This window comes from Ambystoma mexicanum, chromosome 5q (genome assembly GCF_040938575.1).
Source record: "Ambystoma mexicanum isolate Mex_15411 chromosome 5q, UKY_AmexF1_1, whole genome shotgun sequence".
Classification (NCBI taxonomy): Eukaryota; Metazoa; Chordata; class Amphibia; order Caudata; family Ambystomatidae; genus Ambystoma; species Ambystoma mexicanum.
Genome location: NC_090933.1, coordinates 1,267,727,755 through 1,267,742,579, shown reverse-complemented (window position 1 = coordinate 1,267,742,579; position 14,825 = coordinate 1,267,727,755). Strand labels below are relative to the sequence as shown.

Below are 14,825 nucleotides of genomic sequence, written 5' to 3'. Positions count from 1 at the left end.
GCTACCGCTGGGTACCACACGCTGTGCACTGTCTGTTGAAGGAGGTGAGCCCCCCCCCCACCCTGTCAGAGATGCATCTGTGGTGAGAGTGGCTTCCACTGCGGGGGTGGTGAAGATTTTCCCCTGCAGAAGGGTTTCCCTTGACCACCACTGCAGAGACTGAACGAGGACTGCTGAGACAACCACTAGATCGTCCCACTGGCCGCTGGCCTGACACAATTGGCTTGAGAGCCACTCTTCTTTGGGGCGCATGCCAAGGCGAGCATGAGGAACTAGGCAGACGCAGGAAGCCATCATCCCTAACATTCGCATGGCCTTGTGTACGGTCACCTTGTGACTGGCTACATCTGGAACGGCATATTTTGAAACTTCTTGTTGGGGGGAAATACAAGGCCGTCTTTGGTCCAAATTAGAGCCCCCAGAAACTGTTTGACTTGTCCACAGGTGATTGAATCCCATTATGGAGGCAAAGAAGGGAGGATCTAAACAAATGATTTCCAGGTCAGGGGTATGTGTTGGTGATAGCCAAGGGCCCTGATCCTCCAACTGATCTTGATCCCAGTCTGTGTCTTGATCAGCTGTGTCCTGTGCAAAGGGATTAATGTCCTCATAGGTCTCCTCCTGTGTTGGGTCCTCTGGCACATCCAAGATATGTTCCGCTCACCTTGTCTCTGCAGGGGCGTTGGGTGCTGTTGGTCCTCCCGGGGCTGTTAGCACTCTTCCCCTAGTCCACAGGCTGGTGGGTGGCTCAGGACAGTCTCACTGGGGTCTGCTCCTATGTGGACAGGGAAAAGGCGATAAGCTGCCCGCAGTAGTGTGCTGCACCCCCTCATGTTCCTTTCCCACTTCGTGTACCCCTGTGGATGGTTATGCCGGGGGGCTCACTTGGTAATTAATAATGATGGGCTCTACATCCTGCTCTTCTTGCAGGGGCACGGTTCTTCTGTGGTCCAGTTACTTCACTGATCCACTGTGAGGACTGGCCCAGTCCACCTGTGGCGTAGTCCTGTCCGTTGGCTGCTCTTCCTGCTGTGTTCCTACAATGTTCTCCTTGTTGTTTGTTCAGTAATTAATGTTCCGTGTTGTTTGTCCTTCCGTGTTGACTTTAATAGTCTTTGTTGTCCGTGTTGACTTTAATAGTCCTTTTGTCCGTGTATTGACGTTATTCCCTTCTTGTCTTTCTCACTCTCTCTCAGAAGACGATGAGACTTTGAAACTGCTGTGACTCTGAAACTGCTGTTAGTATGCAGAAGCGGGCTGCGGTATGCAGCAATGGAGCTATGTTATGCAGAAGTAGCGAGTAACAGGTATGTAGAATTTTAAGATTGCAAGCGCGAATGAACTGGGCTCTTGTGTGCTTTCTGAAATGCAGCGTTCTAACCTTCCTCCCTTTTCTTCTCTTGCAGCGGTTGCGCTGAGGTGTTGGATCCATGGGCAAGTATTGCTGGATTCCTGGTTCCTTTTGCAGACTGGGATCGCGGTGAGCGTCACGTTGCTAGAGCAAAGTAACGCGAAGCACAGACCAGTGTAAGGGCGGGGTTTATATAGCCCCTGGCTATTAAGCCATGCCCTTCAGTTTACCTAACCACACCCTGCCACCCCCAATGCTCAGTGCATGTGCAGATGGGGCCTGGAAGCTGGATGAGCCCGATGCTCCCGACTGTTAGTCTTTCTCATGATCCTGGCCCCTCAGAGGCGCCAGGACAAAGTCCAACTGGCTCTATTGTGCATCCCCCGGGGGTTTTGGTTTTGTCCCAAAGAGCTCACCAAAGGGGAACGGCTGGGCATCTGTGCAAATGACTGGGTGACCATGACAGATATCCTCCTGGTGTCCCTGTGCTGAGATGGGAGATTTCTGCAGTCTATAAGGAATGGGGCAGAAGTCCTCTTCCCTGGGTCTTTTGGGAGTTATGGACATGTCAGAAAAGTCAATAAATTGGGCCATTTTGTCCATATATTGTTCAAATCTCTCCCTAGTCCGTAGTAAAGATGCAGAAGGGTCTGAAGGTGGAAAAGGTTGCTCATGAGGGGGAGATGCTCCTAATGAGGCCTTAGGGAGAGGTGGGGGGCGGTGGCCGGTCATTTTTTAGAAAAAATAATGTCGAAAAAAAAAATGTCGAATTCCATTTTTTAAAATGTTATATTTATTTTGGGGTTCGGGATAAAAGAAAATGGGCAAAACAAAAAAAAAATTAAAAAGGGGGGTTAGGGGGGGGAACCCCCCCAATTTTGTAAAAAAAATGCATTAAAAAAAGATTCTAGTTATTTTCAAAAAAATTACTTTCGACATTGGTTTCTACATTATGACTATAAACCGTGGGGGGCATCAGAACACTCCCCTCGGTGAGAGGGGGTGCCCTTTGTGCTCTGTGGCTGCAGTTGAATTGTAGGCCTTGACGCGTCTGACGGCGCCGTTGCGGTCGGTGATTCCACCGAGGCCTTAGGTGCTTGTGCGCCCCCTTAGACGGTGTGTCGACTGTATGTTTTAGGTGTATGTTTTTTAGGGTGAACGCCCTTTCCAGAGGGATGCCCAGTCGCATGCTCCAAAGACGGTTGCGTGGAGGGCGCCAAACAGCAAGGTTTGTAAGGCACTGAAGTTTTCGGCGGCCCTGTTGGCGTTGTTCATGTCAACGACTCAGTTAATGAGGCCTTAGGGGTTGTGTGTTTTTGTATTTGTGGTACGTGGGTGCCCTTGTTGCCCGGGTGTGAACTACCCATAACAAAGCCGGTGGCCTGACTGTCGGGGCCGGGGATGGGCATTTGGGAGCCTGAAGGCTCACCGTAAAGGTCGATGGCTTCCAATTTGGAGCCTTGGCTGCCGATGGATTCCTTGTCCGAAGCAAAAGCTCCAACAGAGGCATGTCTTTTTGTCTGCATAACTTATGCCGCCCACCGTTTAGCCCACCTGTATTTCAACGTTTTCAGTCGAAAAAGCTTACATGACTTGCATGAGCGCTCGTCGTGGTCTCGAGGAAGACACCGATTGCAACAGTGATGGGTGTCCTTCCAAGGAAACTTGCCGTTTCAGGACGGGCACAAATTAAAGGGCGTCCTCTCCATAGCAGAGGGTAACGGCAGCTAGATTAAGAAGAGAAGGAGAGGGGAAAAGGAAATGCATTCTTAGAGAAGAAAAAACCCAGGGCCCCCCTCTTCCTACTGTAAGGGCCGAGGCCATGTGGTCGCCAGTCGTTGAGCAGTTGTGGATGCCTTCAGCGGCAGGAAGCCCACGAGGCAGTCGTCGAGATTAGTCCGGAGACTAGACGACTGCAGGTTTTGTGGACAAAGTTAGCGATATTAAATCTTGCAAGCTCTGCATAGGCGACTGTTAGGCAAAGTTTGCGGCCAGTACCCTTTGGGACCACTACACACAACTAGGACTACAGGTGTAAGCAAAACCAACCTTTGGTATAAGTCTGTACTACACAGTTTTGTTGTAGCACTGCTGAGCAGTCAGGCTTATCTTAAGAGGGAATGTGAGCTGTAAGGGTGTTACACAGAGGTCTATAATTACAAGTATTTAAATAGACTCTTATACTTGAGGTTTCTTGGTAAAACAATTTATTTCACATTCATTTATAAAACATTCACTAGAAGGAGGCAATCTATAGCACACTAAAATACACTTCAGTACTTCACAGGATCTGAGGCATTTAAACTACTTTGAAGGAGGAGCAAAATGGCATTCAGAGCATTTGAAGTAGGAGCAAAAAGGCATAAGTTAATAAAACAAATATTACAATTACTCTGAAACAGTACAAATAGTTTGAGTTCACCAGAGGAGTTGATTCAATGCCATAGGTTAGGCCAAAGTCAATGGGCTAAAGTCTTATATAGGATAAAGTAGTTCTGGAAGTTAAACGGAAAAGTCTTTGCCAAAGTTCTCAGAAGTAGTTTGTAAAAGAAAGATTCATATGTCGGGTCACAAGCCGACTAGGCCTGCAAGTTGCCAAAGTTTCACACACTTTCGCAAGTGAGAGGTAAGTTCTCTCGGTCGGGTTTTCACAGTACCTTACAATGAAGAAAAAGATGCAGCTGAAGACTTCTGTTCCTGGCAGTTCCTGCAGATTTCACTGTTCCTGAGCCTCAGTCGTGGGGACAAGAGGGAAGACGTCGGGGACTCCTGCACTGCACTGGGACTGGTCAAAAAGCTGGCAAAGGCAAATCTTTGATTCCGGTAGCTGTAGTCAAGCACACAAACTGGTGTCCTTCTCCCTGGCTATAGTACTCTAAGGAAAATACAACCAGCTCCGAGAATGGTATCCAGGTGGATTACGAGTTGATTGGTCCCCCCAACTCAAAGGAAGAAGTCTTCCTTGAAGGGCTCCTCTGTCGAGATGAACTTGTTGGCGATTCGGACCTGCAGCAGGGCTTCACCAGGCAAACCAACGGTCCAGGAGTTGCAGCAGCCGTTCTCTTCCAGCTTGTCTTCGGTTCTTTCGTACCAGTGGTCGACTCTGCCTTCCAAGCCAAGAGACTCACCTTTTAAACAGTTTTCTCCCATTCATTCCAGCCTAGCTGCCACTCACCCAGCAGGGTGGCTGTCCTTGCCAAACAGTCAGCCACCCAATCACGCCAGAGTGCATTTGGGTCTCCTAGGAGACTAAGCACAGGGAGTTTCAGGCATATCCCTCACTTCCTGCCTACTCCACACACTCGGGTGGAAGTGAGGGAGGCTTCAGTCCTGAAGCCCACCAAAGGCGTAGGAACAAAAGGGACCAAACCTGGTTTGGCGCGCAGAGACAAACTCTAGAAGGACCTTTCCAAAAAGAAATGGCGAAAAAAGAAGACCAGGACAGGTTTAAACAAAGGAGGCTCAGACACCATCTTGAAAAACATGGCTCCCGCGCTCTAACGCTACCGGTGTTCACGGTCGGGAAAAATCATGGTAGTTTGTTGTAAAACCACTGCCACCAGCCATTTCGCTAGGAAAGGGTAGCATTTGCCTGCTACATGAGTTTCTAGACATAGGGGATACTATATGCTGGGTCTAGGATTTTCAAAATACTAGTAAAGTCAATTTCACTTGACTTTCTCTGGGAAACAGTAGTTTATCCCAGAGAAGGTATTTAAACCTTGGGACAGCCTAAAGGGCTTCCCCGTGTCACTGCACTGAGGGTGCTGTGTGACACAAATAAAAAAGATGATGCCTATGGAGTTGTCTAAAACTCCATAACCGAAAGAAACAAACATAAAAAACAAACAGAACCAAAAAGTTCAAAGCCCCAAAGTTTAGCAAAAGAGCTGGAGGGCTCTAAGGTAGGGAATTAGCACATTTATGAGAATTCTCCCTAACAGCGACCAACAGGTTGACAGAAAAAACCAATCTGAGGGACCTCGACACGTGAGGGATTTTGGGTACACTATACGTCACGTTAGGGATAGTGTTACAGTCAAGCCCACGTCGACATCCCCTTTCGATCTTCAAAAAAAGATGCAATACCCTGCAACTTCCACTAGATGTCGGACTATATGCACAGCATGCTGTTCTAAGCAGATTCACAAGCATCAGAAAAGTTCTGTATGGTTGTGTATGTTCATATTTAACTGTGATCTTTTTTATATGCCTAGTGTTTAACGAAAGGCCTAATAACTGGAATTGCTGGTGTTGCTCTGTGTGGAATCATGGTAGCCCTAACCCACAATCGCATGTTTCCTGAGACTAAGCCTTGACTGCTCGGCTACCTTACCTTGACTGGGTTTTGGCAAACCTCTCAGTGTCTTTTATGTTTACCATAAATAGGGTGGCCCCCCAAATTCCTCCCACCAGGGCTCATTTTGGAAATTCACCGTAGCACATTCTACTAGGCGATCTCAGGTTGACGGTTACATGACTCTAAAATCCTTTCCACAAATGTGTAAACCCACAGTGCATTCTTCTGTGGTGGTTCTGAACTGGAGGTGAACTTCCACTGATGATTACTAGGTAAAGCAGTGGCATATGTGGCTTTTTAACAGAAATGGCCAATTCTGGTCTCACATTGCAGGTAGTCGTTTTCTGTGTGCATTTTATTAACCCGCCATGGTGATATTTGATATTGGAACTGACATACCACAAATGAGTGCACAGTATCACCCGCAAGGTAGAAGGCAAGTGTAGAAACCACCACATGGTAAGAGTCATGAGTGCAGCCCTTACCTGTGTGGCACAGGGATGAGAAAGATGTTCTCTAGCACCCTGACCCGGACTCTGACTGGCGGAGGGGCAGCAGGGTTGATGGCTGTGACAGGATGCTGTGGAGAGAGTGGAAAATGTGTAAAGATGAAGCAGCAATGCTGACATAGACCTACACCTGCCCTTTCACATATCCCAAGTACCATTAAGATGAGTCTAATATTCTAGGCACAACACAAAACTGCATAACTTTGACCAACCAAGGAACGTCAAACACCACCTCGACTACACAATTTGTTTGTATTATTAGACCAAATGTTGCGGGTCTGTACGTCAGTGCCTACATGACAGCATGTAAAAGGAACGCACACTGCATGGCCGTAAAACGTTTCCAGTATAACAGTGGGCGGGAGCTGACCAAAAGGCAGTAGAAAGAGGTGGGTGCCCAATCAAAGGAAGTACATTAAGGGTGCACTGGTGGCATAGTGAGCCACCAGTATAGTTTGAGAGAAACAAGGCATGCCCTGGAGCATGCCAGTGGGATGGCACCGCCATTGAACGTGGGCAGTGTCATCCAGCAGCATTCTGACCACGATCCATACCAAAGCCTCACATCTACCATCCATAAGGGGGCCAGGACAGGGTGGCGAGATGGGCACCTGCTGGAAAGATGCTCTGGGGCCACATACTACACTGAGCTACACTGAACCTCTTTTCACAACACTAGGGTCACCTTCTAAAAATAACACTTAGCTACAGCATTATACAATGACACACTCGACTATTCAGATTGCCTAAAGCCGTCAAGGGTGGTTCGGTAGGTCCTATAGAACTGAAACTGCATTCTTGACCCAAACAGGTGGAAAACAAACATAGTATGTTTCCATGGGATTGCATGGTTTCAACGGGGCCTGCTGTCAGCATCGGAGTCCATGTTCCTGTAGTCGCTTCTAGTGAACCGCTTTCAGGCCACCTGTATCCCCACCAGGCAACCAATGGAAAGACTAATGTAAAGATGCATTTTCAAAGCTAGCCCTGTGGTAGGGTTCTGAAAGGTTTACCTAATTGGTGAACATAGTTATTCACACTTCGCCCAGCCCGTCTCTATCAAGGTAATGTAATCACAGCAGATAAAGAGGGTGAGGAGGGCACCACTTGAAAGTTTAGTCTTGTAGTAGTTGCTTAGATTAATAAAATCATGAATTTTCTATAAAGAACAGTCTTTTATAATGTTCTCGCCTGGAGCTGCCAATCCAAAAAACGGTCCTGTAGCACTAGGACCTCATCGAACAAAAAACTTCCAGGAAACAAAGTGACTCCACTTTGTTAGGAAAGGTGCTTCACAGTTAGCCCCAGTTAGGTTGCTAGTATTTAGTATGCTGTAGATTAAGTATCAAGTTTTCGATATGAAAGTAATGAAATTCAAACAATTGTTTGATTCTTGGCAGGAATTGTTTAATTCACATTCCTGTAATATTTGCCGCCAAAGTTTGTCTTTGTAAATCACACAATGAGTTTGCATCTCAAATTGCCCATAATACTCTGGTGCCAATGCATTTCGGATAAAACCTTCATCAGGGCGGTATTATAGCAAAAACAAATTATATAGCATGACTTGTATTTCATCATTGTTAACAGTATATGTATACACATAACAGCCATTATTTAAAGGTAATTACAAAAGCACATACCAATCCGCGAGCCACGTCCATTTGAAGAGATAATGAACAGAAATAAAACAAAACGGCATCCCAATTAGTTAACTGAAGTAAGGAACAAGTTACTTACCTGTAACTGTTGTTCTCCAGCATGGGTCTGGCATGGATCCACATGCTAATGAATATTCCCCGTCGTCAGGCTGGGAATCCTCGGTAAAGAAAAATCATTATCAGTTTCGTTTCTGATCTGTCTTTCGTAGTAGTAACCAATCACTGATCTCTGCGTCATACTGACCACAGCCAATGACTGCCATCTCCCTAAGCCCCGCCTCTGGCAGTCATCTTCAGATTTGGTAGCACGTGAAGTGGCAGTATGACCAAGTGAAGAGCCACAGAGGGGTAGGAGGGAGGGTTCGCATGTGAATCCATGCAAGACCCATGCTGGAGAACAACAGTTACAGGTAAGTAACTTGTTCCTTCTCCAGCATGGGGTCTGGCATGGATTCACATGCTCATGAATAAAAGAATACATAGCAGTACACACATGCACAACCACGGGAGGTGGCAAAGGCTCAACATTAAGCATTACATCCAAAACTCAACATTAAGCAATTCTTACCTCCTCACCAGGCTCACCTTAGGCGAACAGGTTGCGCAGCACTGCTTGGCCGACCCTGGACTCCTCCCTGGAATCCCGATCGACGCAGTAGAATTTCGTGAAGGTGTGTGTCGACCTCCACGTAGCAGCCCTGCAGATGTCCAGCAAGGGCACACCAGATAGGAACGCCGTGGTAGCTGCGATCGCTCTGGTGGAATGGGCTCTCGGACGGCCAGGCAGCGGTCGGTTTGCCAACCGGTGACGGTACATGATACAGCCGGAGAGCCATCTGGAAATGGAAGCCTTCGAGAGAGCCTTCCCCTGATTGACAGGTCCAACGTTCACAAAAAGTTGTGACGTCTTCCGAAAACTCTTCGTGCGGTCCACGTAGAACTTCAGCGCTCTAGCCACATCCAGCGAGTGCACAGTCCGTTCAGCCGGCGACGAAGGCGACGGGAAGAAAACAGGCAACACCAAGGGCTCGTTGAGGTGGAAGTCCGACGGCACCTTGGGCATGAAGGAGGGGTGCGTCCTGAGCACTACCCTCGTGTCGTGAAAAGTCAAGTACGGGGGCTTGCAGGAAAGGGCCTGGATCTCTCCCATCCGTCGTGCGGAGGTGATGGCCACAAGAAACGCTGTTTTCCACGACAAGAACTTCAACGGAGCCGAGTGCAGAGGCTCGAACGGAGGTCCCATGAGCTTGGTCAGCACCACCTTGAGCTCCCACGCCGGGGTCGGGGCCGGGGCCTTCACCGGCGGAAACGATCTGAACAGTCCCTTCATGAGTTGTTTCACCAGACGATGAGACCACAAAGACGTCCGTCCCGTGGTTCTGGTGTATCGGGAGATCGCAGCACGATGAATCTTGATGGAAGCGTGCGCCAGCCCAGCCTTGGCCAGCGTCAGCAGGTACGGCAGTACGTGAGGAGCCGTAATCCATAGAGGGTTAATCTAATGTGCGTGGCACCAGACAGAAAAACTCTTCCATTTGTGTCCGTAGCATTTAAGAGTTGAGGACGCCTTGGCCTTTGCAAGAACCTCTCTGCAGTCGGCCAATATGTCGTAACCTCCAAACTCTAACGCTGCAGGAGACAGGCCTGCAAGTTCAGCGACTTCGGGTCGTGGTGGAGGATGGCGCCTCCTTCCCTGGAGAGAAGATCTGCGTCCACTGGCAGCTTGATTGGCGGGACGCTGACAAGTCCAGAAGGTCCGGGAACCATATCTGCCTCAGCCACGCAGGTGCGACGAGGATCATCCTGCACCGTGACCTCTTGAGCTGGTTGATGAGCCGGATCAGCAGCGGCAATGGAGGGAACGCATATAGGAACAGGCCCTCCCAGGGGAACGAGAAAGCATCGCCCATGCTCCTCGGCTGGGGAAACCTGCTGGCGAACCTCCGGCACCTGGGAGTTTGTCGCCGTCGCGAACAGATCGATCTGGGGTGTGCCCCACCGTTGGAAGAGGCGGTCCACTAGATCCGGTCATAGTTCCCACTCGTGGCACAAGCGCAGCTCCCTGCTGAGTGAGTCGGCGATGGTGTTTTTTATCCCTGCCAGATGAAACGGCACCAGAAACATCCCTTGGGAGAAGGCCCAATGCCACAGATCCTGAGCCGCCTTGGACAGGGCTGGGGATCTGATACCGCCCTGCTTCCTGATGTAAAACATGGTGGTGGTGTTGTCGGTGAAGATCCTCACCACCTTGCCCTTGAGGGACGGAAGAAAGGACCTGAGGGCCCAAAACACTGCACAGAGTTCCAGGACGTTGATATGGAGGGACTTCTCCGTCGGCAGCCAAAGGCCCCTCGCGTGCAGATTTTCGGTGTGCGCTCCCCACCCTTCCAGGGAGGCATCCGTGGTCCCTGTCTCCTGGTGGTCGGGGGTCTGGAAGTCCATGCCCGCCATCAGATGCGCGCCGGTGCCCCACCACCGGATCGCTCGTCGGAAGCTCTCGTCGAGTGTGATCCTGTCCTCGAAGCTGCCCGTCGTCTGGATCCAGCAGCCAGTCGTCCAGGTAGGGGTAGACGTGGATCCCCTCCAGGCGCAGCCGTGCCGCCACCGGTGCGAGGCACTTGGTGAACACCCTGGGTGCCAATCTAAATCCGAAGGGAAGGGCTCTGAACTGGTAGTGACGCCCTTGGACCACGAATCTGAGAAACTTTCGGTGTCCCTTTAGGATGGGGATATGGAAGTAGGCATCCTCCAAATCCAACGACAGGAAATCGCCCTCCTCCAGTTGACCCAGGACGTGCTGGAGGGTGACCATCCGGAACTTCTGTGCCTTGATGAATTTGTTCAGTCGTCGTAGGTCCAGGATGGGGCGCCATTCTCCCGTCTTCTTCTTCACAAGGAAGTATCTTGAGTAAACTCCAGAGCCCCGAAGCCTCTTTGGGACGAGCTCGATGGCACCTTTCTTGAGCATCGCCTTTACCTCCAAGAGAAGTTGAGGGACGTGATGTTCCTTCCTGGCCACAGGGGGGACACGCGGGCACTTCTTTAGAAACTCGAGCGCGTGACCCTGGGCCAGGGCGTCCAGCACCCAACGGTCGGTGGAGATGGACTCCCACACGCTGACGAAGCTCGCCAGCCGGCCTGCCACCGGGGTGCTTCGGTCGGGGCCCGACCCCACGGCCGGTTCAGTCCTGCTTCGACGAGGCTTTGCCGCCTTGTCCTCCTTGGCAACGACGCCGGGGTCCGCCCGACTTGCCTCGTCCCCTGTAGGCTTCCTGTGACGACGAACGGGCCGCTTGACGGTAGGTGGAAAATCCGCCGCCGGAACCTTTGGAGGCACCCTGCTTGCCTCCGCCGCTCCGAAAGTGCGGCCGTCGTTGCTGGAGAACACCAAGAGCCCGAGCCGTCTCTGTGTCCATCTTGATGGCTTGTAGGGAATCATCCACTGTTTTCCCAAACAGGTTGCTCCCGTCGAACGGCATGTCCAAGACTCTGGTCTGCACGTCCTGACGTAAGTCAGTTGCCTTGAGCCATCCACGCCGTCTAAGGCACACGCCGTTGCCCAACTGGCGAAATCCAGTGTCAGCGATGTCCGTCGCTATCGTAATGGCGTGGTCCGATGCGACTTCTCCTTCCTGCAAGATCTCTAGGGCTTCCGCCCGCTTGTCTGGTAGGAAATCCAGCAGGGGGGTGATTTTGTACCACAACTCCCTGTCGAAGCGGGCTACGATAGCCAAGGCGTTAGCAGCCTTAATCGTCGTCGCTGCCGATGAGATGACTCTGCGTGCCATCGTGTCCAACTTCTTTCCCTTGCCGTCCGGCGGGGAGGTTGATGTAGAGGCCGAGGCCCCCCTCCCCCCGCTTTCTTCCTGGCCTCCGCGGAGACGACCGAGTCCGGTGTCGGCTGTGCCCGAAGGCACAAGGGGGCCGCGTCCGGGACCGGTACTTCTTCTCGTACCGATCTCTTCTCGCAGGCGTTGTGGATGGGTTCTTGAGGAGGGCGAGACCCTCATCCCAGATATTGTCCAGTAGAGGTGCAGCGAGGACCGTCTTCCTCTTGGTCTCGCGCCGTTGATAAAGGAAACCTTCCTTCTTCTTCTCTTCCGGGCAGAGCTGGAAAAGCTCAGATGCCCTGGCGATCATGGCATGAAACGATCCAATCTCGTCGGGCGGGGAAGCCTGGGGAGGAGGTGACGACGGGAGATCCTCGTCGTAAACCTCGTCGTCTGTGCCCGTCGCGGCCGTGTCAGTCCCCGTATCATCCCCACGGGTCGTGGACGGGGAGGAGGGCTGAGCAGGGCGCGATGGTTGAAAAGGAGGTGAAGGATGAATCCTTCATCTCTTAGGAGGAGGGCTCCCAGAAGGGCCTGGCTCCGGGTCCCCCGTCGGGAGAGGTTCCTCCGTTGGTGGTAACGGCAATCTCGTCCTTATCTCCGAGCATAAGGAATGTATAGCCAACAAAATGGCCGCCGAGTTGTCTTGCGGCACTGGTTGAGGGGAGTCCGACGGGCGGTCAGGAGCCCCGTCGGCACCCTCGACGTTCTCGTCGTCTCCTACGTCGGGGTCCCTCCCGATGGGCTGGTCTTCTCCCACGCCAATGCCGTGGCTTAAGACTTCAATCAGCTCCTCCTCAGAGGTTGAGGCCGAATCCACGACGACCTCCTGTCGATGGGCATGAAAGAGGACTCCCTCCGCGATGGCAGGGAGACCCTGGGCCCCGAGGTCGCCACCACTGGCGTAGCCTCCACAGGCTGAGCCAGGGCCGCCACGACTGTCTCCATAGAGGCCTTGGCCAGATGGATTAAGGCTTTCACCACCTTAGGTGCGCTCACTGCCTTCTCCTTGGGGGGAGGGTCACTGCCTCGCTCCCCCTCCGACGGGGCCTTCGAGCTCGACCGGGGTCTCTCCAGGAGCTTCGCCGAGTGCTCGGCCTTCCTCTTACCCGAGCCAGAGAGTTGGCTCGTGGTTGATGGCGCCGGGGAGGATGCGCCCTGCCTGGCGCCCGTAGAGCCCGACCGTTCGGCGCTCCCGGTGCCAGCGGACTCGCGGTGCTTGGCCTTCTGTTGGATCCCCGTCGCCGGGGCGCCCTCCAAGGTCTTAGAAGACCGCTCAGACTTCTTCTTCTCGCCTGACGGGCTCTTCCCTTCCAGCCAGTTGGCGAGACGCAGATGGCGGTCCTTCATGGTCCGCTCCAACATATTGCCGCAAAACGCACAGTCCTTCTCCACGTGCGTCTTGTCCTCATGCAGGTAGTAGAGGCAAAGGGAGTGTTCGTCCTCCTTAAAGACATTCTGAAGCTGGCATCCAGGGCAGACCCTGAACAGCTTTCCGGGCATCGAGCTTCCCTTCTCCTGGGCCATGATCGAGATGGGCCTGAGAAACTTCTGGAGTCCTCCAAAAGCGTGGCTCGACGAAATCTTCACCCTTGAGGGGCGTAGAAGAATCCGACACGGGTCCCCGTTGATCGGCTAAAGTAACGGTGGAGCTTGAGGCTCTTTTGACCGAAAGAGAAATTTTCATAGGAAAAAACGCAAAAAAAGCACTAAAGCTCGAGAGCAATAGCACAAGGATCCCAACACTTGAACGTGCAGTAAAAATCTGAAGATGGCTGCCAGAGGCGGGGCTTAGGGAGATGGCAGTCATTGGCTGTGGTCAGTATGACGCAGAGATCAGTGATTGGTTACTACTACGAAAGACAGATCAGAAACGAAACTGATACTGATTTTTCTTTACCGAGGATTCCCAGCCTGACGACGGGGAATATTCATGAGCATGTGAATCCATGCCAGACCCCATGCTGGAGAAATGTGCATTTTCTCTCTATCTTTGAACTATATGTGCATGTCCTACCTTGGTCATGCCGAACGCTTGGATCGTGGTGTTGTACGGTAGTACAACAAGATCTACAAGAAAGTTAAACAACAATACTGAGTCATCCTCAAGAACTTCAGTAAGTGAAGCATGTAAAGCCTAATTGTTGCTGCTGTACTTACCAATCTGCTGTTCAAAAGCCGTGACCGCAGAGTGAGCCGCTTGCAACGCGCTCGCGTTAGTTTACCTTTCGTTTTAAAGGTTACCATGGAGACGGTGCGAGGCGTCGTGGTCCAACTGGAGCACGTACGGCTTGCGCCCCACCCTCGGGCGCGAGCCAGGGGGCGGGGATGTCTCCATGGTGACCGTCGCATTGGGATTCAATACGCGTGATTGTAATCTCGTGTCTTCGAAGCCTTAAAGACGCAGTTACTTGTGCAGGAAGGGGAAGAGAAGAACAAGTTACTTTCGTACCTGGTAACGTTCTTTCGATGGGATTGTCCGACGACGTATTCCATATCTATGACATGTAATCACCACAGCTGTGCTGCTTCGGAAACTTTTTTCGGCGTCTGCGTCCTGTGTCGATGACGTCGATGCGCCGTCGTCGAGGACCTCCTCCGACGTCTGACGTCATCCGATGTGATAAGTAGGACGCACGACGCCCGTAGCCTCAGTTGTAGTTTTTTCCCCCAGAACGTGTGACATTAGTCAACTGCCAGTCAGACACAAACCCTTGCGGAACGTAAGCTGCAATCGCAAAAGAAATTCTGCAGCGGGGAAGGCAGGGCGGGAGCGATATGGAATACGTCGTCGGACCATCCCATCGAAAGAACGTTACCAGGTAAGAAAGTAACTTGTTCTTCGAGGGGATTGGGTCCTCCGACGTATTCCATATCTATGACAGACTCCCAAAGCAGTACCAGAGCAAGGAGGAGGGAAAGAATTAAGAATCAAAATTTAAGCAGAGAAAAGGACCGCCTTGCCAAAGGCCAGATCCTGTCCTCGGATGGAATCGAGGGAATAGTGACGTACAAATGTATGTACTGAAGCCCAGATGGCTGCATCACAGATGTTGAGAATAGGAACACCCCTCTGCAGGGCAGTAGATGCAGCCACACCCCTGGTAGAATGGACCCGCAATCCAGCCGGTGGGTCCTTACCCGCCAAGCGGTAACACTCCGAGATGGCTAAAA

The 14,825-nt window shown here is 51.5% G+C and overlaps 1 protein-coding gene across 1 annotated transcript in view; it reads right to left on the bottom strand.

Moving 5' to 3' along the window:
• Window positions 1-14,825, bottom strand: part of TONSL (tonsoku like, DNA repair protein) — a 612,770-nt gene that overhangs the window by 227,465 nt on the left and 370,480 nt on the right. Inside the window, exon 18 of the mRNA XM_069621801.1 lies at window positions 6,137-6,231. Within this exon, the coding sequence (XP_069477902.1) occupies window positions 6,137-6,231 (95 nt within the window). The remainder of the gene's footprint in view (window positions 1-6,136; window positions 6,232-14,825) is intronic.